Source organism: Coregonus clupeaformis, chromosome 8 (genome assembly GCF_020615455.1).
Source record: "Coregonus clupeaformis isolate EN_2021a chromosome 8, ASM2061545v1, whole genome shotgun sequence".
NCBI lineage: Eukaryota > Metazoa > Chordata > Actinopteri > Salmoniformes > Salmonidae > Coregonus > Coregonus clupeaformis.
This window is the reverse complement of record NC_059199.1, coordinates 28,150,568-28,174,890: the sequence shown is the minus strand read 5'-3', so window position 1 is coordinate 28,174,890 and position 24,323 is coordinate 28,150,568. Positions and strand designations below refer to the sequence as shown.

Below are 24,323 nucleotides of genomic sequence, written 5' to 3'. Positions count from 1 at the left end.
ATTTAGCAGACGCTCTTATCCAGAGCGACTTACAGTTAGTGAGTGCATACATTTTTTCATACTGCCCCCCTGTGGGAAACGAACCCACAACCCTGGCGTTGCAAGCGCCATGCTCTATCAACTGAGCTAACTCCATTCTCTTACCCTGCTTCTGGAGAGCTACATTGGTAACAGTGTCATCTGAGTATTTGATATATGTTGATATAGTGTAAATATGACATTGGAGAGATGACTGAGAACTGTGGTGATCCAGTTGAGATGTATTTATTTGTGCTGCACTCACTGTTGAATCTCACCCATTGCGGTCTCATTGACAAAAAAGATAGGATCCACAGAATAGGTTTTGGACTGGATTCATATGCGCTCAAAACTCTTAAAAAGCTGAGGGATTGGGCTGGAGAATTGTAACCACTCTCAAATTCATAGACAGAGCTATGGATGCAAGGACCATAAATCCATGAAATTAAAAATTATAGTTTTAACCATGTTTTGAGGCTATATAGTGTTTGTTTTATTTTTACTTTTAAAAACATTGGAGTAAAACAAGCTTATATTTTGGGGTCTGATAGGGTACGACAGTTGAACTAAGCTCAATGGGGCATTTATAAGTTATATTCTTCAAGAATTAGTGGGTACATACCATTAGATGGTTCTCCAATCGAACATGTTCCCGCATATAAATACTTAAGCATTTTGGATTTATATGGATTTGACATTTAAAAAACATAAATGAGCTGGTTAAGAAACTAAGATTTAAAGTTAGCCTTTTCTACAGAAACAGATCGTGCCTTTCTCTAAGCAGTAGGAAGCAGATTTCAGTCAACCTTTTTATCTGTTCTTGATTATAGTGATGTTATTTATCAAAGTGCAGCTGCTATTACTCTTAAACCTTTGGATGCCATCTACCATAGTGGCCTTCATTTTGTTACAGGTTACAGTTTTGATACTCATCACTAAATCCTGTATCAAAAGGTTTTGCTATGAGACTTGAAATTGAGCTCAGGTGCATCCTGTTTTCATTGACCATCCTTGAGATATTTCTACAACTTGATTGGAGTCCACCTGTGGTAAATTCAATTGATTGGACATGAGTTGGAAAGGCACACAACTGTCTATATAAGGTCCCACAGTTGACAGTGCATGTCAGAGCAAAAACCAAGCCGTGAGGTCGAAGGAATTGTCCTTAGAGCTCCAAGACAGGATTGTGTCGAGGCACAGGTCTGGGGAAGGGTACCAAACAATTTCTGTAGCATTGAAGGTCCCCAAGAACACAGTGGCCTCCATCATTCTTAAATGGAAGAAGTTTGGAACCACCAAGACTCTTCCTAGAGCTGGCCCCCGGCCAAACTGAGCAATCGGGGGAGAAAGGCCTTGGTCAGGGAGGTGACCAAGAACCCGATGGTCACTCTGACAGCTCCAGAGTTCCTCTGTGGAGATGGGAGAACCTTCCGGAGGGACAACCATGTCTGCAGCACTCCAACAATCAGGCCTTTACGGTAGAGTGGCCAGACGGAAGCCACTCCTCAATAAAAGGCACATGAGAGCCCGCTTGGAGTTTGCCAAAAGGCACCTAAAGGACTCTCAGACCATGAGAAATAAGATTCTCCGGTCTGATGAAACCAAGATTGAACACTTTGGCCTGAATGCCAAGCATCACATCTGGAGGAAACCTGGCACCATCCCTACAGTGAAGCATGGTGGTGGCAGCATCATGCTGTGGGGATGTTTTTCAGTGGCAGGGACTGGGAGACTAGTCAGGATCGAGGGAAAGATGAATGGAGCAAAGTACAGAGAGATCCTTGATGAAAACCTGCTTCAGAGCGCTCAGGACCTCAGACTGGGGCGAAGGTTCACCTTCTAACAGGACAATGACCCTAAGCACACAGCCAAGACAACGCAGGAGTGGCTTTGGGACAAGTCTCTGAATGTCCTTGAGTGGCCCAGCCAGAGCCCGGACTTGAACCCGATCGAACATCTCTGGAGACGCTCCCCATCCAACCTGACAGAGCTTGACATCTGCAGAGAAGAATGGGAGAAGCTCCCCAAATGCAGGTGTGCCAAGCTTGTAGCGTCAGACCCAAGAAGACTCAAGGCTGTAATCACTGCCAAGGGTGCTTCAACAAAGTACTGTGTAAAGGGTCTGAATACTTCTGTAAATTGTGATATTTCTGTTCACACAGCAGCTCATCCTTCTAATTTAATTTAAAATCTTCTCAGTCCTAAAATCCAGACTATCAAACCTAGACTAAATAGTTAAGACACTCTGCAAATACAATGCAATGCACTTTTCATTGAACATTGGGCTCAATGTCGTTGGTTGGTAGTCCAGAGGGCTTTTTTCCCCTACAAGTTAGGATCCTCTTCATTCCCACTTTGGGTCCACTATTTTACAGTTATGCTCAGTTCTGACATTCTCTCTACATATTAGTCACTATATTTTCAACTACTTTATCATTCATGTACTTTTTATATTGTGTATCCTTCTATGCGCTTTTATCTCCCTTCCAGAAACCACAAACCTTCCTACCTACCACAACCATCCTACAGTACAGCACTTGAAACTCCAACTACTAAGCATCCACTCCAACCCCTCCATTCAAACCCCTCATGTGCCTCTGTGTTCCTGTTTTATCTGTATAATAAAAATCAAATACTGGAACCCTTTCCTTTTGACTTGTCACAACACAACGCCACAGATGTCTCAAGTTTTGAGGGAGCGTGTAATTGGCATGCTGACTGCAGGAATGTTCACCAGAACTGTTGGCAGATAATTAAATGTTAATTTCTCTACCATAAGCCACCTCCAACTTCGTTTTTACAGAATTTGGCAGTATGTCCAACCGGCCTCACACCCACAGACCACGTGTAACCATGCCAGCCCAGGACCTCCACATCCGGCTTCTTCACCTGCAGGACCACCTCAGACCAGCCACCTGGACAGCTGATGAAATTGAGGAGTATTTCTGTCTGTAATTAAGCCTTTTTGTGGGGAAAACTCATTCTGATTGGCTGGGTCTGGCTCCCCAGTGGGTGGGCCTATGCTGCGACACCCGTTCCAAATCGAAATCACTGCCGACGAAAAAAACGCCTACACGGGATTAATCAGAGATCCTTTAAAAGAGATGGGAAACTCCTTTGGAATCGTATTAACGCCCATTGTGTACATTGCCCATGCTACGTCAATGGGCCACGCGGTGCATTCTGGGTGATTGTGGGTCAAGGAGCGCTCTCCCTCAAGGAGTGAATGGGAGTCAATTGAGCGCTAGCTCAAAAACCCCAAATTAGCATGATTTTCATCAACAAGAAGTACAACATTACAAATATTTTCCCAGATATAAGGTAATTAACTTATCTGTAATACTGTATAGCTTTGGAATCGTGACATTGACGTACTTTCGAGGAAAATAGGCACGCTTCTCGACTCGTACCCTGACTTTGAGAAGTGATTGCGTGACGATAAATTTAGCAACCGCGTGACGCAGAATGATAAAGTGAACGCGATTGGTCTGCTGGGTGGGGCGTTATACATTCCATCTTTCATTGCCCATTGGGATTCGTATCTCCTTTCTGTAATATCTCTGGATTAATCGAACAACCTCATTCATATTTGTATAGATCTTAACCAATGACTGGGCTCAGGTAAGTCACATGATCGTTTCTGTGAGAGGATTGACCAATGAGGAGCAGCGGTGAAATTTTGAACGGTGAAAGGCAGGATCAGTAGCTAACATTAAAGAGGGAAACTCGCAGAAAATTTGAAAAAGGTCGATCGACCACATCAGAAGCAGGACAATATTCTAGAAACGACAGTCCTGTTGTGAAATTTATAGATTTTCATTAGGAAATCACGAGTACAATCATTTGGAACGAGCCACGTCGAGAAAGGTGATTTGTGTTTTACTTGTTGTGTTGTGAACGCTAGTAGCTAGCGAAGCCTGCTAGTTAGCTAATTCATTAGTAATTAATGTTATTGTTAGCTAACTATAGTTAAGTTCGCCAGCTATTTAACTAGCCTGCTAATTTAGCCAGTGTCAACAGTTGTTGAATGACATATTGTTAGAACTATGTTTGCTAGAACAGTCAATGGGTGACATGATTAACATGAGTAGCTAGTTATGTATGAAATAGCTAGCTACCAGACCTAGATTTGTGTTTGCTAGCTAAATTAGTAGCCAAAGCTTATCGCCTTACTTAGCCAAATAAAGTTAGCTAGTTACCTTATTGTACGGGTAGTGAACGAGAGAGTGAGAGAAAGAAAAAAAACACTTGCAAAAAAACACATAAATAGACCCATCCCACTCCTTCTGTCATAGTCCAAGTCACAGAATGGAACATTAGTCGACAGGATTCCTTGTAATGCCTCTGCTGTACAATCCCTGAGTCCCTAAACTGTCTGCCGCACTCGCAACAATGCCTATTTTCTCAGATGTACTATTTATTTGCGCGGTGCAGTTTATAACCAATGGAATAAACAATACAACGTCCACCTTTAAACATGCAACATGCCAGGATCGTGTTGTCGAGGAACATTTACTGGTGTCGAATACAACTACCATGGTTTCTTCAACTTTACTCCCTTCTTCTGACCGCCTCCGGATATGAGACATGCTGGACAGCACTTACTCTTGCCACCTCTCTCTTTCACCGTAACAGGGCACATTACGAATTTGGGCGCATGTTCGACACCACAATTGCAGCATTTCGCCTCAACTGCCATACGATAATCCTCCCCTATACATACAATTGACACGTCCAAATATTTTACATTTATCACACTACATAGATTTGGGCACGATGTCTCGTACAGGATATCTCACATAACCCAAATATACTTGCGAGAGACTTCTTCAAAGACCAAAATAATGGATGAGTGGGCTTCCTCTCTCCATCCACCATTAAGGTCAATTGTCGTCCATCAACCACTGCATCTACTTCTTCAGTTACATCCTTTGCACTCACTTCTAGCGCCACTCCAGAGAGAACCCCCTTGATAGGCGCCCCTACTTCACAGATCCACATGATACATTCCAATCTGAAATATTTTTCATGTTCAAAGCATGCTCCTTAGACACACAAAAAAACAAAATAAGCCCACTTGTTATCCTCACTGATGCAACATCATGCAACGCACCTGCGATTATCATCGAGACGTCAAGCGGATCTCCCAGGTAACTCATCGGTCCAAAACCTAAACTCCAACAAAAAGAGTCCGAACTAGGCTTGGATTTACTAGATTCCACGACCACTTTACTTCTCTTTTTTGTTTGCCACTAATCCATTCCTTAACTCATCTCCACTCGACGCGCCATCAGTTTCAAACAAACATCCACTTCTGCCATCTTCCTTGGCCTTTACTAACTAAACTGATTGCTTTAGTCTTTCAGGTTGGCGTCATGTCTCAGAAGCAGATATATTACTCTGACAAATACGATGATGAGAAATTTGAGTATAGGTAAGTTGACTGTACTTTCTTCTAAAACAGTTTTGATCTAGCTATATAGCTATCAAGCTAATATTCAAATCAAATGTATTGGTCATATACACATGGTTAGCAGATGTTATTGCGAGTGTAGCGAAATGCTTGTGCTTCTAGTTCCGACAGTGCAGTAAATATCTAACAGTTCCACAACAAATATCTAATACACACAAATCCTAAGTAAAGGAATGGAATAAGAATATATAAATATATTGATAGAGCGGCATAGGCTAAGATGCAATAGTATAGAATACAGTATATACATATGAGATGGGTAATGCAAGATATGTACACATTATTATTATTATTATTATTATTATTATTGACACGTCTTGCCTGGCAGCTATCTTCCTTCCCAGCCCTGTGATGTTGACACGACATGACTCTGTAAAGTACCATTCAATTTCTCCGCTGTCTGTAGGCACGTGATGCTGCCCAAGGACATTGCCAAGCGCGTGCCCAAGACTCATCTGATGTCAGAGACTGAGTGGAGGAATCTGGGCGTCCAGCAGAGCCAAGGCTGGATACACTACATGATCCATCAACCAGGTACACTGTGACAGTCACTGACAGATGTTACAGGGCTAGTCATTAAGACTTGTCCTACAAAAAGTTGGGCAACCAGAACATACAGTGCATTCAGAAAGTATTCAGAAAGTATTCAGACCCCTTCACTTTTTCCACATTTTCTTACGTTACAGCCTTATTCTAAAAATGATTAAATTGTTTTATCACTCATCAATTTACACACAATACCCCATAATGACGAAGCGAAAACAGCTTGACATTTTTGCAAATTTAAAAGAAGAAAAAAAATCACATTTTACCTAAGTATTCAGACCCTTTACTCAGTACTTTGTTGAAGCACCTTTGGCAGCGATTACAGCCTCGAGTCTTCTTGGGTATGACGCTATAAGCTTGGCACACCTGTATTTGGGGAGTTTCTCCCATTATTCTCTGCAGATCCTCTCAAGCTCTGTCAGGTTGGATGTGGAGCGTCGCTACACAACTATTTTCAGGTCTTTCCAGGGATGTTTGATCGGGTTCAAGTCCGGGCTCTTGCTGGGCCACTCAAGGACATTCAGAGACATGTCTCGAAGCCACTCCTGCGTTGTCTTGGCTGTCTGCTTAGGGTCGTTCACCTTTTCGAAGGTGAACCTTCACTCTAGTCTTAGGTCCTTAGCGCTCTGGAGTAGGTTTTCATCCAGGATCTCTCTGTACTTTGCTCTGTTCATTTTTCCCTTGGTCCTGACTAGTCTCCCAGTCCCTGCTCCTGAAAAACATCCCCACAGCATGATGCTGCCACCACCATACTTCACCGTAGGGATGGTATTGGCCAGGTGATGAGCGGTGCCTGGTTTCCTCCAGACGTGACGGTTGGCATTCAGGCCAAAGAGTTCAATCTTGGTTTCATTAGACCAGAGAATCTTTTAGGTGCCTTTTTGGCGTACTCCAAGCGGGCTGTCATGTGCCTTTTTACTGAGGAGTGGCTTCCGTCTGGCCACTCTTAACATAAATGCCTGATTGGTGGAGTGCTGCAGAGATGGTTGTCCTTCTGGAAGGTTTTCCCATCTCCACAGAGGAACTCTGGAGCTTCTTGGTCACCTCCCTGACCAAGGCCCTTCTCACCCGATTGCTCAGTTTGGCCGGGCGGCCAGCTCTAGGAAGAGTCTTGGTGGTTCCAAACTTCTTCAATTTAAGAATGATGGAGGCCACTGTGTTCTTGGGGACCTTCAATGCTGCATACATTTTATGGTACCTTTCCCCAGATCTGTGCCTCGACACAATCCTGTCTTGGAGCTCTACGGACAATTCCTTCGACCTCATGGCTTGGTTTTTGCTCTGACATGCACTGTCAACTGTGGGACCTTATCCAGTGAGTGAAAAAAGTATTTGATCGCCTGCTGATTTTATACGTTTGCCCACTGACAGACATGATCAGTCTATAATTTTAATGGTAGGTTTATTTGAACAGTGAGAGACAGAATAACAACAACAAAATCCAGAAAAACGCATGTCAAAAATGTTATGAATTGATTTGTATCTTAATGAGGGAAATAAGTATTTGACCCCTCTGCAAAACATGACTTAGTACTTGGTGGCAAAACCCTTGTTGGAAATCAGAGGTCAGACGTTTCTTGTAGTTGGCCACCAGGTTTGCACACATTTCAGGAGGTATTTTGTTCCTCTTCTCCAAGTCATTTAGGTTTCGAGGCTGACGTTTGGCAACTCGAACCTTCAGCTCCCTCCACAGATTTTCGATGGGATTAAGGTCTGGAGACTGGCTAGGCCACTCCAGGACCTTAATGTGCCTCTTCTTGAGCCACTCCTTTGTTGCCTTGGCCGTGTGTTTTGGGTCATTATCATGCTGGAATACCCATCCACGACCCATTTTCAATGCCCTGGCTGAGGGAAGGAGGTTCTCACCCAAGATTTGACGGTACATGGCCCTGTCCATCGTCCCTTTGATGCGGTGAAGTTGTCCTGTCCCCTTAGCAGAATATCACCCCCAAAGCATAATGTTTCCACCTCCATGTTTGACGGTGGGGATGGTGTTTTTGGGGTCATAGGAAGCATTCCTCCTCCAAACACGGCGAGTTGAGTTGATGCCAAAGAGCTCGATTTTGGTCTCATCTGACCACAACAGTTTCACCCAGTTCTCCTCTGAATCATTCAGATGTTCATTGGCAAACTTCAGATGTCCCTGTATATGTGCTTTCTTGAGCAGGGGGACCTTGCGGGCGCTGCAGGATTTCAGTCATTCACGGCGTAGTGTGTTACCAATGGTTTTCTTGGTGACTATGGTCCCAGCTGCCTTGAGATCATTGACAAGATCCTCCCGTGTAGTTCTGGGCTGATTCCTCACCGTTCTCATGATCATTGCAACTCCACGAGGTGAGATCTTGCATGGAGCCCCAGGCCGAGGGAAATTGACAGGTCTTTTGTGTTTCTTCCATTTGCGAATAATCGCACCAACTGTTGTCACCTTCTCACCAAGCTGCTTGGCGATGGTCTTATAGCCCATTCCAGCCTTGTGTAGGTATACAATCTTGTCCTTGACATCCTTGGAGAGCTCTTTGGTCTTGGCCATGGTGGAGAGTTTGGAATCTGATTGATTGCTTCTGTGGACAGGTGTCTTTTATACAGGTAACAAGCTGAGATTAGGAGCACTCCTTTTAAGAGTGTGCTCCTAATCTCAGTTTGTTACCTGTATAAAAGACATCTGGGAGCCAGACATCTTTCTGATTGAGAGGGGGTCAAATACTTATTTCCCTCATTAAAATGCAAATCAATTTAACATTTTTGACATGTGTTTTTCTGGATTTTTTTGTTGTTATTCTGTCTCTCAGGGTTCAAATAAACCTACCATTAAAATTATAGACTGATCATTTCTTTGTCAGTGGGCAAACGTACAAAATCAGCAGGGGATCAAATACTCTTTTCCCTCACTGTATAGACAGGTGTGTGTGCCTTTTTCAAATCATGTCCAATCAATTGAAATTACCACAGGTGGAATCCAGTCATGTTGTAGAAACATCTCAAGGATGATCAATGGAAACAGGATGCTCCTGAGCTCAATTTTGACTCTCATCGCAAAGGGTCTGAATACTTATGTAAATAAGGTATTTCTGGTTTGTATTTTTTATAAATTTGGGAAAATGTCAACCTGTTTTCGCTTTGTCATTATGTGGTATTGCGTGTGTGTGTGTAGATGAGGATTTTATTTATTTAATCCATTTTAGAATAAAGCTGTAACATGACAACATTTTGAGAAAGTCAAGGAGTCTTTATACTTTCTGAATGCACTGTAGATTTTAGTTGTCTGAACGGACAAGTAAAAAATCACAATATCAGACAATTACTCCAATCAGAATTGGATCAGGCAGTGCATGGTTGACATTCTGATTTAAATTGACTATAGTACTATAGCCTATTTCAATAAATATGTTATTTACACAAAGCAAGAGAACAATGTAGACAGAGCAGCACAAAATATCCAGTCAGAAAATGTTTTTCTCTCGAATGTCAGATCTGGGCCAATTGCCAAAGTCTGTTTTTATAGCGGACACTTCGGTGTCTTATTGTTGTAGAAGCCCACAATTTCTATTTTCTCTGCATTTGATATAGGACTTGGCCTATTACGCCACTCTTTCAGTGCAATGCATGCTAGATTTCTCCTGCCGTGGTATTTCATGAACGAATGAATCTTAACAGAGTTCTAGGCCATCTCAGAAACATGGGAGGCCTAAGATAATAATGAGAGATACAAATCTAATGAGAAATTAACAAACCTTACAGTTGCTCAAAGCATTATAAGACAAAAGATGCATGTGAGGCCAGAAAGAAAATCCCTTGCCATTGCGAACCAAATTACCAAAGTCCTACTAACTGAAATAACAGAACTTTAATTCGTCTTGATGCTTTTATTAATAGTATTCTCCAAACTATTCTAATGACGTGTTTTAGTGTCCTAAAGTTGCAGCTTTTAAATGGGAATAATTCTGAAAGTCAGAGTTTATGTTATTCTCATTCACAGATTTATGTTGAATGACATATTTTAGGCCACAAGAAGTGAAATTGAGCAAACAATACCAAGATGGAAAAATCTAATGAGTCAAAAGAACTTAGGCTACAGCTGAGGAAAGCTTCTGAAAGAAATGAAGCGTAGTTGGCCTAGGCCTATTTCCATATTATTCTAGCAATGTGTAACCTTCCTAAAACTCATATCGTGGCCTAGGCCTAATAAGAGAGGATAGGAAAAAATGGGGGTGGGGGGCAAGTGACTTCAGCTTTCTGACAAGTAAAAGAAATCTCTCCTATAAGTAGCAAAAAAAGTTAATGTCAAGTCCAGTGTTAGTACTAACGCTCAGTTCAGTAGAAAGGGTGAAGTGCTGATGAATACAGCAGCATATAGCCTATTATGGAGGAATACAACACTGTACTGTAGTTTACGGTTGTGCCTATGGCGCATAGCCATGGGGGTTCATATCAGTGCAGTAGGCAGGGGGACGTGAATACAGCGGCATAATATTGAATTACACAAACACTGAATTGTAGCCTACTGTACTGGGGGGGAACTATCTCTGACCTGGGGGATTCATTTTGTACCCAAGTCTTGTTTGGGTCATTACTGCTACAATGGTAATTAGGGTGTGCCGCTCATTAGATGTTGGAAGCTTATGTTGCCGAATGATTTCCCTGGGACTTAGTACTGTACAAACCATCGTGTAATATGGGGTGTGTTCACTTGGAAGTAAATGGGCCGAAATGGACCTACCTGCATTTGTCCAATAAGAAACTGTTTTTCGTTGCAAAATGTTTTGCTATGGTTTGCTACGATGTGCACTATGAATGAATAGAGTATGGTTGGGCAATATTACGATAGCATGGTCTATCGACGATGATAGACAGCCGGTGTCGACAGTGACGACATTGTGATGTGACAGACGATGGTTTAGACTATATACAGTGCCTTGCAAAAGTATTCATCCCCATTGGCGTTTTTCCTATTTTGTTGCATTACAACCTGTAATTTAAATGGGGTTTTATTTGGATTTCATGTAATGGACATACACAAAATAGTCCAAATTGGTGCAGTGAAATCAAAAAATTCAAAATAATAAATAACGGACAAGTGGCGCGTGCATATGTATTCACCCCCTTTGTTATGAAGCCAACAATTGTTTACAGACAGATTATTTCACTTATAATTCACTGTATCACAATTCCAGTGGTGTCAGAAGTTTACATACACTAAGTTGACTGTGCCTGTAAACGGCTTGGAAAATTCCAGAAAATGATGTCATGGCTTTAGAAGCTTCTGATAGACTAATTGACATCATTTGAGTCAATTGGAGGTGTATCTGTGGATGTATTTCAAGGCCTACCTTCAAACTCAGTGCCTCACTTGCTTGACGTCATGGAAAAATCAAAAGAAATCAGCCAAGACCTCAGAAAAATTATTGTAGACCTCCACAAGTCTGGTTCATCCTTGGGAGCAATTTCCAAATGCCTGAAGATACCACGTTCATCTGTACAAACAATAGTACGCAAGTATAAACACCATGGGACCACGCAGCCATCATCCCGTACATGAAGGAGGCGCGTTCTGTCTCCTAGAGATGAACGTACTTTGGTGCGAAAAGTGCAAATCAATCCCAGAACAACAGCAAAGGACCTTGTGAAGATGCTGGAGGAAACAGGTACAAAAGTATCTATATCCACAGTAAAACGATTCCTATATCAACATAACCTGAAAGGCCGCTCAGCAAGGAAGAAGCCACTGCTCAAAAACCGCCATAAAAAAGCCAGACTACGGTTTGCAACTGCACATGGGGACAAAGATTGTACTATTTGGAGAAATGTCCTCTTGTCTGATGAAACAAAAATAATACTGTTTGGCCATCATTATGTTTGGAGGAAAAAGGGGGACGCTTGCAAGCCGAAGAACACCATCCCAACCGTGAAGCACTGCGGTGGCAGCATCATGCTGTGGGGGTGCTTTGCTGCAGGAGGGACTGGTGCACTTCACAAAATAGATGGCATCATGAGGAAGGAAAATTGTGGATATATTGATTTTTAAAAATAAATACATTTTATATAAATATTCATTTTTAACGGTCACTCCTTAACTATCTTGTGTCTAGCTGTTTTAAAAAACAGTAGATAATTTTCCCTTCTCTTTCCATTCATGAGTGTGACTGAAGGCTACGCTTCAAAGTTTATACAGTGGGGAAAAAAAGTATTTAGTCAGCCACCAATTGTGCAAGTTCTCCCACTTAAAAAGATGAGAGAGGCCTGTAATTTTCATCATAGGTACACGTCAACTATGACAGACAAATTGAGGGGAAAAAATCCAGAAAATCACATTGTAGGATTTTTAATGAATTTATTTGCAGATTGTGGTGGAAAATAAGTATTTGGTCACCTACAACCAAGCAAGATTTCTGGCTCTCACAGACCTGTAACTTCTTCTTTAAGAGGCTCCTCTGTCCTCCACTCGTTACCTGTATTAATGGCACCTGTTTGAACTTGTTATCAGTATAAAAGACACCTGTCCACAACCTCAAACAGTCACACTCCAAACTCCACTATGGCCAAGACCAAAGAGCTGTCAAAGGACACCAGAAACAAAATTGTAGACCTGCACCAGGCTGGGAAGACTGAATCTGCAATAGGTAAGCAGCTTGGTTTGAAGAAATCAACTGTGGGAGCAATTATTAGGAAATGGAAGACATACAAGACCACTGATAATCTCCCTCGATCTGGGGCTCCACGCAAGATCTCACCCCGTGGGGTCAAAATGATCACAAGAACGGTGAGCAAAAATCCCAGAACCACACGGGGGGACCTAGTGAATGACCTGCAGAGAGCTGGGACCAAAGTAACAAAGCCTACCATTAGTAACACACTACGCCGCCAGGGACTCAAATCCTGCAGTGCTAGACGTGTCCCCCTGCTTAAGCCAGTACATGTCCAGGCCCGTCTGAAGTTTGCTAGAGTGCATCCAGAAGAGGATTGGGAGAATGTCATATGGTCAGATGAAACCAAAATATAACTTTTTGGTAAAAACTCAACTCGTCGTGTTTGGAGGACAAAGAATGCTGAGTTGCATCCAAAGAACACCATACCTACTGTGAAGCATGTGAGTGAAAACATCATACTTTGGGGCTGTTTTTCTGCAAAGGGACCAGGACGACTGATCCGTGTAAAGGAAATAATGAATGGGGCCATGTATCGTGAGATTTTGAGTGAAAACCTCCTTCCATCAGCAAGGGCATTGAAGATGAAACGTGGCTGGGTCTTTCAGCATGACAATGATCCCAAACACACCGCCCGGGCAACGAAGGAGTGGCTTCGTAAGAAGCATTTCAAGGTCCTGGAGTCTCCAGATCTCAACCCCATAGAAAATCTTTGGAGGGAGTTGAAAGTCCGTGTTGCCCAGCGACAGCCCCAAAACATCACTGCTCTAGAGGAGATCTGCATGGAGGAATGGGCCAAAATACCAGCAACAGTGTGTGAAAACCTTCTGAAGACTTACAGAAAACGTTTGACCTGTGTCATTGCCAACAAAGGGTATATAACAAAGTATTGAGAAACTTTTGTTATTGACCAAATACTTATTTTCCACCATAATTTGCAAATAAATTCATAAAAAATCCTACAATGTGATTTTCTGGATTTTCTTTCCTCATTTTGTCTGTCATAGTTGACGTGTACCTATGATGAAAATTACAGGCCTCTCTCATCTTTTTAAGTGGGAGAACTTGCACAATTGGTGGCTGACTAAATACTTTTTTTCCCCACTGTATGCATGGCTTTCTCCTGATCACTGTATACAGAGTTTCATCTGAAAGTTATTTGAATAGCCTAAACATACGGTAGCCAGAGGACTAATGACAATATCAATAGCCTATAGAAAAGTCGAATGAGTTTGAGCTTAGGAAAGAAATTATCCTGGCCGGGAAAAGCAAATGGCCAATAACCTATCCTCTGCCTAGGATTATCATAAAAGCTTTAAGTCAAGTTAAAGTTATGAACAGTAGATTATTTCCCAAATATTCTAGTCTACGTAGCAAGGTTATTTATAGTTTTTTAAATTTCTATTAGTTTTAAGATTTTTATTTGAAATTCATTTTCAGTTTTCAGATCCACTTTACTCGTTTCATAAAAACATTTCATTTTATATTTAGTTGTGTTTTGAACAGAAAGAAGCCAAAGCATTGGAGGCTAGGCAGGGCTCTACAGTGTGACCATTTTACTCACATGTGGCTAAATATTTTGCTGTGGGGAATTAATTTTTTAGGAGCACCAGTGCGCCTAGAAAGATTTAGGCTTATCTCATATTTTTCATCATGCTCCTAAATTTCTTTGTGCGCCTACATTTTTCAACTGAGGCGCACACATGCTGCCTGTAAACAAGGTCTGTGTAGAGCCCTGCTAGGAACCATTTGTGTTGTAGAGTTTTTTTTTTTGCTTCTTCTTGCCACTGTGGGGCAGTAATGCATAAGGTGATGGCAGGGGTCACAAAAATAAATAAAATGTTTTGTCACACACTGGCTAGGTGCAATGACCTTGTTAGTAGTGTTACCAATTTAAGCCAAGCCTTTTTATGGTTTTAATAACATTTAGTGACTTTTCCACTCAATTCTGCCGCAAACGAGAGCGGGAGAAGCTGTCTGAGAAAGTCACAACAATGGCATACACACCGGCATGGAAGCACAAGGGGAGGGGACGCTACATCGGGGACCACTGCTGTGCCGCAGCAAGGCAAATTGGTGCTGTTGCGTCAACGGGAAAACGTAATTTGGCGACTTCTAGCGACAATTCAAGGAGCAAATAACAGATCTCACTGAAATAGTTGACAACTGCTTGTCTGCTCGGGTATTCGAACCAGCGACCCTTCAGTTACTAGCCGAACGCGCTAACCGCTAGGCTACCTGCCACCCATTAGCCTTCAGAAATCTGCATTTTCAAAACGCAGACATAAGAAAGAAAAATAAATCTGCGTTTTTAAACAATTTCACCTGTGTTTTTATATTGATAGGCAAGTGTTTTTTGCTTTTAAGAGTGATAAGGGACTTGGAACTATATTTTCTTTACACAAAATAAATTGGTGAAACGCATATGGCAGGAAATCATTTTCACCAGATGATAACAGACGTGCAATGCTATTTGGCTAGCAGCAACTCATTCTGTAAGTAAATTATACTGAACAAAAATATAAATGCAACATGCAACAATTGCAAAGATTTTACAGAGTTACAGTTTATGGAAGGAAATCAGTCAATTGAAAGAAATTCATTAGGCCCTAATCTATGGATTTCACATGACTGGGAATACAGATACCTTTAAAAAATAAAAAAAGTAGTATCTGGTGTGACCATTTTGCCTCATGCAGCGCGACACATCTCCTTGGCATAGTGTTGATTGTGGAATATTGTCCCACTCTTCAGAGGCTGTGCAAAGTTGCTGGATATTGGTGGGATCTGGAACACGCTGTCATACACGTCGATCCGGAGCATCCCAAATATACTCAAAGAGTGACATGTCGGATGAGTATGCAGGCCATGGAAGAACTGGGACATTTTCATTTTCCAGGAATTGTGTACAGATCCTTGCGACATGGGGCTGTGCATTATCATGCTGAAACATGAGGCGATGGCGGCGGATGAATGGCACAACACTTCCCTCAGGATCTCGTCGCAGTATCTCTTTGCAATCCAATTACCGTCAATAAAATTCAATTGTTTTCGTTGTCCGTAGCTTATGCCTGCCCATACCATAACCCCACCGCCACCATGGGGCACTCTGTTCACAGCAAACCTCTCACCCACACGACGCCATACACGTGGGTCTGCGGTTGTGAGGCCGGTTGGACGTACTGCCAAATTCTGTAAAACAACGTTGGAGGCGGCTTATGGTAGAGAAATGAGCATTCAATTCTCTGGCAACAACTGGTGGACATTCCTGCAGTCAGCATGCCAATTGCATGCTCCCTCAAAAATTTAGACATCTGTGGCGTTGTGACACTACTGCACATTTTAGTGGCCTTTTATTGTCCCTGGCAATTGTAATAATCATGCTGTTGAATCAGCTTCTTGATATGCCACAGCAATCAGGTGTATGGATTATCTTGGCAAAGGAGAAATGCTCACTAACAGGGATGTAAATACATTTGTTTACAAAAGTTGAGAGAAATAAGCGTTTTGTGCGTATGGAACATTTCGGTTTATCGTAGGAAATGTAGCTGGCTACATTCTAATGTGTTGCATTTTAACTTGCTACCAGAGAAACTACACAGGAAAAGTAGCCCACACGTCAGTCAGAGCACTGTCTGTTGATCCAATGACGAGCGTAAAGATTATTTTACATTCATGATTTAGAGCGAACCCTGACTGAAGCCGAGCAGAATTTACAATAAGAAGCATTTTAGATCTGCGTTTACAAAATGCAGCAAGATAATTTTTCTGCATTTTTAACATTCCTTTTCTGTGTAAAAAAACGCAGAATCCTGCGTTAACACGACCCCTGGATGGGTCAGGTCATAGGTTGGCAAAGGTTGAAACCGGTTCAAGGAACAGAACTGAAAACCAGAAAATAACAATTATTTGAGGAACCTGAAACTAAAGTGATCTATACTGTTCCGGACAGAACCCTTATTTTAAAAGCACAGAAACAGGTTAATGTTTTACGTTGCGGGCTTTTAACAGTCCCACAAAAATTGCCGCAAAGCCCTCACTCTGTCACTCAAACGTATTCCAGCGTCTGCCTGCCAGTGGGTGTGCCTGTCTGTAGGCTACCTGCCCCTCCCCTCTGAAGCAGGTTACTGTAGCCTACTGACAACTTCACAAGTGTGGTTCAGAAATTAGGGAGATATGTTTAATTAAAGAATGGGTTCACTTTTTCAATGCTAGTTGAGGATACCTTAGTTATCAATTTTCACATTGGATTTATTAACTACAAAAAGGAAGGATGTGTGTTTTAATTCTAGTGCTGCTCTGCACACACTGTACAGTTGTTTGGACATGCAATGTAGCATCTATTGTCTCTGAATATGTTTTCTTCACCTTCGTTGAGGTCATCTTCCTAGACCGCTCTCATGTAAGCCCTGGAATCTTTAGTGTCTTGAAGGAGTATACTTGATTGGTCTACTCTACAGAGAGGGGAGACAAGGCTTCATAAAATAATGGTATTCGACCGTACACCTTCGACTTCTTAATAATAGTTTTGATCGTGCTCCAAGGGATATTCAAGGCCTCTTGAAATATTTTTATACCCATCCATCCCCTGTTCTGTGCCTTTCCACAACTTTGTCCCGTAGTTCTTTTGAAAGCTCCTTGGTGCTCGTTTGCTTTGCAATTCACTACCCAGCAGAGGGAACCTACAGGAACCGCTGAATTTAACCTGAAAGAATGTGAATCACTAAAATTTAACACAGGTTTTGAAATTGATTGGTTATATCTGAGCTAATTTAGGATCGCTATTACAAGGGGGTGGACATTTATCCAACCAAGCTATTTCATTTTAATTTATTTATTCATTTTAATTTTGTTTTATTTTTGACCCCCTTATTCTCCCCAATTTCGATCTTGTCTCATCGCTGCAACTCCCCAATGGGCTCGGGAGGCGAAGGTCGAGTCGTGTACTCCGAAACATGACCCGCCTAACCGTGTTTCTTAACACCCGCCCGCTTAACCCGGAGGAAAACCCGTTCAACTGACAACCGAGGTCAACCTGCAGGCGCCCGGCCCGCCACGAAGTTGCTAGAGCGCGATGAGCCAAGTAAAGCCCCAGTGCACTGCTTGCTATGAATTCTATCTGATTTGTCTTTTTACCTAAACATGTAAAACACAATGTCCTTTTATGGAGCAGTAAAGTAAAGGACATAAGCATCTTATTTTTGTTTGCGCAATTTGATTCGGTGGTCCTGGCTACACCGTGCCTCTGACACACAGAGAATATTTGCAATTGCCTGCGCTTAGCCTCTGCCCAGGCTTTCAATTACATTATCTTTCGTTTTCCAATTGCATTCGATTTCACGCTATAGCCCAACTGCGTTTTAGCAGTTTTTTTGTTATTTATATAAAATAAAAAATATTGGGGGGTGGACAATAGGGTTGATGGCATCGTATATCACAATGTTTTTATAGGTACATAATCACGATAGGACAAAGGTTGACATCGCCCAACGCGAGAATGCAGTACATTCATGTTGAGAGCTCAAAACTCCCTGTTTGTAACACAAGATGGTGCTCAGCCTCCATCGGATTGACTTTTGTATTATAGGCTACTACTATCTTTGATACTGGTCTCTTGCCATCAACCGATCATGAGGTCTGACTCATACTGTTTGTCTCCAAATACAAATCTGTTCTTGTCTGTCACCTGAAAACAAGACATTGAGTTCAAGCATTTCAGCCATGATGGTACAACAGGTTATTTGGCTAAGACAGGGCATCTATTGAACATATGGTTGGCTGCATTGGATGTGTCCCACTAACTTGTTTGAGCTTGCCTTATGTGCATCATTAGACACCCTTCACTGAACACACAAAGAATGAAGGCATACATGGGCTTGGGCGGTATACCGTGTGTGTATATACACTCTATTGGGGTATTTAGAAATAGCCACAGGATGGTTTTTCAATGCAGTTTTATATTTGTAGCTACTTTTTAAGTAAATGCCTACATTCAACTTGTTCAATACATTAGCAGATGAAGCAGATCGCGTTGATCTTTTCACCTGTCACATTATTTTACATTACAAAGCTTACCGAACAGTTGGGCCAGTCACGTTTGTAAATAGCACAACAGGAGAAAGTGGGAGTCCAGCTGTGTATTTACAGGGGTTGCGTTTTTATATCGAAAGTCACTTTTTTTTTTTTTTTTTTTTTTTTTTTGCTTCAAACGTGTGATCAGGGGTGTGCAACTACCGTTTTCCTTCACAAAACATGAATGCAACACATTCTGCAGAATATGGCTTCATTTTCATCAGATGACAACAGAAGTGCAATGATGTTTGGCTGGGTATTGTGTGTAGATTGATGAGGAATAAAAACAACTTAATCAATTTTAGAATAAGTCTGTAACGCAACAAAATGTGGGAAAAGTCAAGGGGTCTGAATACTTTCCGAATGCACTAATTAAATCACCATATAATAAAAAAAAAATGTACAATGCATGGGCATCATATTTCTGTTTATTATCTAAATAATGTAGCCAGCTTTGCTTAAGTTACCTGAGAAAAGTACCGGAGAAATGTAGCTACACATCAGTCAGAGCGCTATCTGCAGATTTAAAAAAAAATGCCCATTAAAAAAAACCACACAATTTGTCTGATGCCGAGCAAAAATTACAAGAAGCATTTAAGAACTGCGTTTACAAAACTCAGCCAGACATTTCTTATGGGTTTTATCTTTTTTTAACTTGCTAGTTAAATGGCTGAATTAATAAGGAGATGGGGCATCCTATAGTGTTCACTTTCTGCCATGTTTGAAGTCAAAGTTATCTGTACAACTGCCACTGCGATCTTGATTTCCTTGCGTTTTTTTTCTCCTCTCCCTTCAAGACCCGTCTGCTGCTTGACTTCTCAGAGCAGGCAGGCCCATTGCCCTAGCGAGTCCAGACTCCAAACAGACACAGCGCGTACACATGCTGCTCCAGAGCGAGTACTGTTCTTCCTTCAGACAAGCATGTGTCAAAACTTTGTTCATTTGCACAATGTCGCTCATTCACATTTGCTTGTAAATGTCCAAACTCACCAAAAATGACATTCGGTAGCTCCTACCTATATATGTATGACTTTATGAGGTGGATTGCCTGTCTTTGCAATTAGTTCATTTTCGTTTGCGCTCGTTAGCATATTTAGCTAGCAGCCTCCATGGAAATTCGCTATTACTTGTGCTAATTTTGTTAGCATTCCGGGAATAGAAACCCAATGGGCTTTTTGGGGGGTTTTGGCACCCCCTTGTGTACTAAGCCGGTAATACCGTAAATCCCGAGATGAGAGAACAACGATATAGAAATCTCGATACTGCCCAACCCTACTACATGGCCAGAAGCAGACAATGCTTCGACACAATCCTGTCTCTGAGCCCTATGGACAATTCCTTTGACCTCATGGCTTGGTTTTTGCTCTGACGTATTGTCAGCTGTGGGACCTTTTTATATAGACAGGCGTGTGCCTTTCCAAATAATGTCAAATCACAGGTGGACTCCAATCAAGTTGTAGAAACATCTCAAGGATGATCAATGGAAACAGGATGCACCTGAGCTCAATTTCAAGTCTCTTAGCAAAGGGTCTGAATATTTATGTAAATAAGGTATTTCTGTTTTAAATTTTTATAAATAGATTTCGCTTTGTCATTATGGGGTATTGTGTGTAGATTGATTGAGGGGGGGAACAATTTAATCAATTTCAGAATAAGGCTGTAAAGTAACAAAATGTGGAAAAGGGAAGAGGTCTGAATACTTTGCGAATGCACTGTACATGCGTACAGTACCGGTCAAAAGTTTGGAAACACCTACTCATTCCAGGGTTTTTCTTTAGTTTGACTATTTTCTACATTGTAGAATAATAGTAAAGACATCAAAACTATTAAATAACACCGAATCATGTAGTAACCAAAAAAGTGTTCAACAAATCAAAATATATTTGAGATTTTTCAAAGTAGCCACCCTTTGCCTTGATGACAGCTTTGCAAACTTGGTATTCTCTCAACCAGCTTCACCTGGAATGCTTTTACAACAGTCTTGGAGTTCCCACATGCTGAGCACTTGTTGGCTGATTCTCCTTCACTCTGCGGTCCAACTCATCCCAAACCATCTCAATTGGGTTGGTTGAATCGTCCACAATCGGGTCATCGAATACAGCGTTCCATCACTCTTTCTTGGTCAAATAGCCCTTACACAGCCTGGAGGTGTGTTGGGTCATTGTCCTGTTGAAAAACAAATGATAGTCCAACTAAGCGCAAACCAGATGGGATGGTGTATCGCTGCAGAATGCAGTGGTAGCCATGCTGGTTAAGTGTGCCTTTGTGGCTTATCACAGACAGTGTCACCAGCAAAGCACCATCACACCACCTCCTCCATGCTTCAAGGTGGGAACCACATGTGGAGATCATCTGTTCACCTACTCTGCGTCTCACAAAGATACGGCGGTTGGAACCAAAAATCTCAAATTTGAACTCATCAGACTAAAGAACAGATTACCACCGGTCTAATGTCCGTTGCTCGTATTTCTTGGCCCAAGCAAGTGTCCTTTTAGTAGTGGTTTCTTTGCAGCAATTAGACCATGAAGACCTGATTTCATGCAGTCTCCTCTGAACAGTTGATGTTGATGTGTTTACTTGAACTCTGTGACGCATTTATTTGGGCTGCAATCTGAGGTGCAGTTAACGCTAATGAACTTATCCTCTGCAGCAGAGGTAACGCTGGGTCTTCCTTTCCTGTGGCCGTCCTCATGAGAGCCAGTTTCATCATTAGTTGTTGATGGTTTTTGCGACTGCACTTGAAGAAACGTTCAAAGTTCTTGAAATGTTCCGGATTGACTGTCCTTCATGTCTTAAAGTAATGGACTGTCGTTTCTCTTTGCTTATTTGAGCTGTTCTTGCCATAATATGGACTTAGCCCTATTGGTAATAGACCATCTTCTGTATACCAACCCTACCTTGTCACAACACAACTGATAGGCTCAAACGCATTAAGAAGGAAAGAAATTCCAGGTGACTACCTCATGAAGCTGGTTGAGAGAATGCTAATAGTGTGCAAAGCTTTTATCAAGGCAAAGGGTGGCTACTTTGTGTTAGTTCATAGTTTTGATGTCTTCACTATTATTCTACATTGTAGAAAATAGTTTAAAAAATAAAGAAACCCTAGAATGAGTAGGTCTGTCCAAACTTTTGACTGGTACTAGACAGATACAAAAAAAATCCCCAATAGTTATCTTTTGTTTATAGTCCCGTCCTTCAGCTCCACTCAACCACTCCCATCGATATCTGGACACCATCCAGTTTCTATTTGCTATATTTTTCAGCTGTGATGTTTCACAAAAGCTCTGAACCGTTCTATTCTACATATTGTAAAAAATTTTTTTTTTTATTATATTATTGCTTGATTGACTGACTTTTAAAATTACCCAGCAGTGCTATTTGCAGAGTTAGCTCCAGGTAAATGTTGCAATTCTTCAGCCATTCCTGAACCTGCTACCAAAAACAAGCTACATATGGACAGTACCAAAACAAATGATTAAATGATTCTCTCTCCGCAGCAAATTCTGCAGAGCTGGGATGGTTGTATCCCCTATATATAAAACATTCTATTGGTTGTAAGAATTTTGTATAATGTTCATAGAAAAACTCAGTTTTGAATCCAGCGTTTTGTGTATCAGTTCATAAACCATGTGCCATGGAATCGGTACATCAAATCTCCAACTATTTTGCAATCTATATGGCTCAGCTGTCAATTTTTTTTGGTCCTTAAATGAAACGGATATATATAGATATATAGATATCACAATTTCTTTAGCCATTTTTGGTCTTTAATGCAGGGCCGACAGACAAGTTTCTTACTTTCTCCCCCTTCCACTTGCCTCATCCATTTTTGCGGTAATGCTGCAAACCAATAAAATATTTTGCATTGGTGGAGCTCCAGAGGTGGTGTTAGTAAACACAGGCTATTAAATCTTTGTCTGACTTTAGGGAAAAAGGCTCTGACAAAACAAGGAAAAATAAGTTAATGCCTCTCCTGAGGGAAAACGTTTAATTTCTACTCCAAGGCCAAAGAAATGCGAGCACTAACAGCCAGTGCTCCCATTCAAATACAAAATACAATACTGAAGTTCTCCAGACTTCCAATATTCAAGTCAACGAGATGAGATTTGGAAGGATGAAGGGTGGCCTCGCGAGACTACTAGAACTCATGATAGAATTATCAGGCGTTCAGTTGTCCACAATATGACTAAGGGTGAGTCCCAATAATATCTCCTTTTGTTCACTACTTCCCACAAATCTGAAAATGTTGGAGTGGTGTAGGTTTGGGCTAGAGGGAGTTTCCACCATATTTCTTATACCAACCATTGTCTTTCAAATCAGTGAAGGGAAGTAAACTAGTGCACACTTTGGGAAGAAGGACAGATATTTTGGGTACAACCTGCCATTTTGGTTGTTTTCATTCACTGCCTAGACTTCACAATCACTCACACTTCCTCTGTTTTCTCTATCCCTCCAGAGCCCCACATCTTGCTGTTCCGTCGTCCCCTGCCCGCAGCCTGATCTCTCGGACAGAGAGCGAGAGAGAACCCATAGGGAAGAAGATAAGAGGGTGGCTGGAGATGGATGAACACAACTCGGTTGGATGAAATAAAGACTCTTTTTGTAAATACTGCATCGTATACACTGCAGTGGAGCTGGAGTCGAGCTCCAACCCACTGCCTCACTCACTGTACAGCCTTTCACATTTCCTCTGTACCTTCTTGGAAGCCTTTCATCCTTTTCTCTATCTGTACTAACTTGATAAAGTTGTCAATGTGTGTGTCTGGGAAGAAAAGGAAAATCCAAGGTTGAACCTTAACCCACTATACCTGCTGTGAGTTGACGAACATGATGCTTATATCTGATTTTAAGCTAGATAGTAAGATAGTAAATGTGTAAAATGTAGGGGGGACATTTTGGCAGCGCAAATGTGCAGGGATTTTACTGAAATTACTGTATGATCAAATGCCTGTTATGGCACTTCATTCAAAACTTGTTTTGAATACAGCAGATTGCATCAAATGTATGCACTCTTACCCTGTACAAATGATAGCCCTCTGGACATTGTAAAAAAAAATATATATATATGTTGTTTTTAATCAATAGTGACCTGCTGCAATTATAAGTAATACTGTAGACTGTCTGCATTTTAGAGCTGTCAAAATAGGGCCCAAGCTCTTCGTTGCCATGTCTATGATTGTACAAATCAGCTGCTCAGTTTTTATGAATTCTTGTACCCCAGAAATAAATGTTTTAATTTGAAATTTTTCTCACTGATTATGATGACGTAGGTGTGCACTTTTTAAACCTTTTTTCTTATAGTGGTGTTTAGAAGTCGATTTGTGTGTGTGTATGTACATGTACGTGTACAGTTTAAGTCGGAAGTTTACATACACCTTAGCCAAATATATTTAAACTCAGTTTTTCACAATTCCTGACATTTTAATCCTAGTAAAAATTCCCTGTTTTAGGTCAGTTAGGATCACCACTTTATTTTAAGAATGTGAAATGTCAGTGGGTCAGAAGTTTACATACACTCAATTAGTATTTTGTAGCATTGCCTTTAAACTGGGTCAAATGTTTCGGGTAGCCTT

The 24,323-nt window shown here is 41.4% G+C and overlaps 1 protein-coding gene across 3 annotated transcripts; it reads left to right on the top strand.

Annotated features, from left to right (window-relative positions):
• The first annotated feature begins 3,201 nt into the window (after positions 1–3,201).
• Positions 3,202–24,007, top strand: LOC121571400 (cyclin-dependent kinases regulatory subunit 1). 3 transcript variants are annotated; one of them, XM_041882822.2, is made up of 4 exons: positions 3,202–3,339; positions 5,377–5,452; positions 5,898–6,025; positions 23,207–24,007. In XM_041882822.2, exons 2-4 carry the CDS (start codon positions 5,394–5,396, stop codon positions 23,248–23,250), a joined length of 231 nt encoding a protein of 76 aa, XP_041738756.1. In that variant the 5' UTR covers positions 3,202–3,339; positions 5,377–5,393; the 3' UTR covers positions 23,251–24,007. The 3 variants fall into 3 exon arrangements, with proteins under 3 accessions (XP_041738756.1, XP_041738757.1, XP_041738754.1); XM_041882823.2 differs by lacking the exon at positions 3,202–3,339 and adding an exon at positions 3,526–3,639; XM_041882820.2 differs by lacking the exon at positions 3,202–3,339 and adding an exon at positions 3,685–3,885.
• The last annotated feature ends 316 nt before the right edge of the window (positions 24,008–24,323 follow it).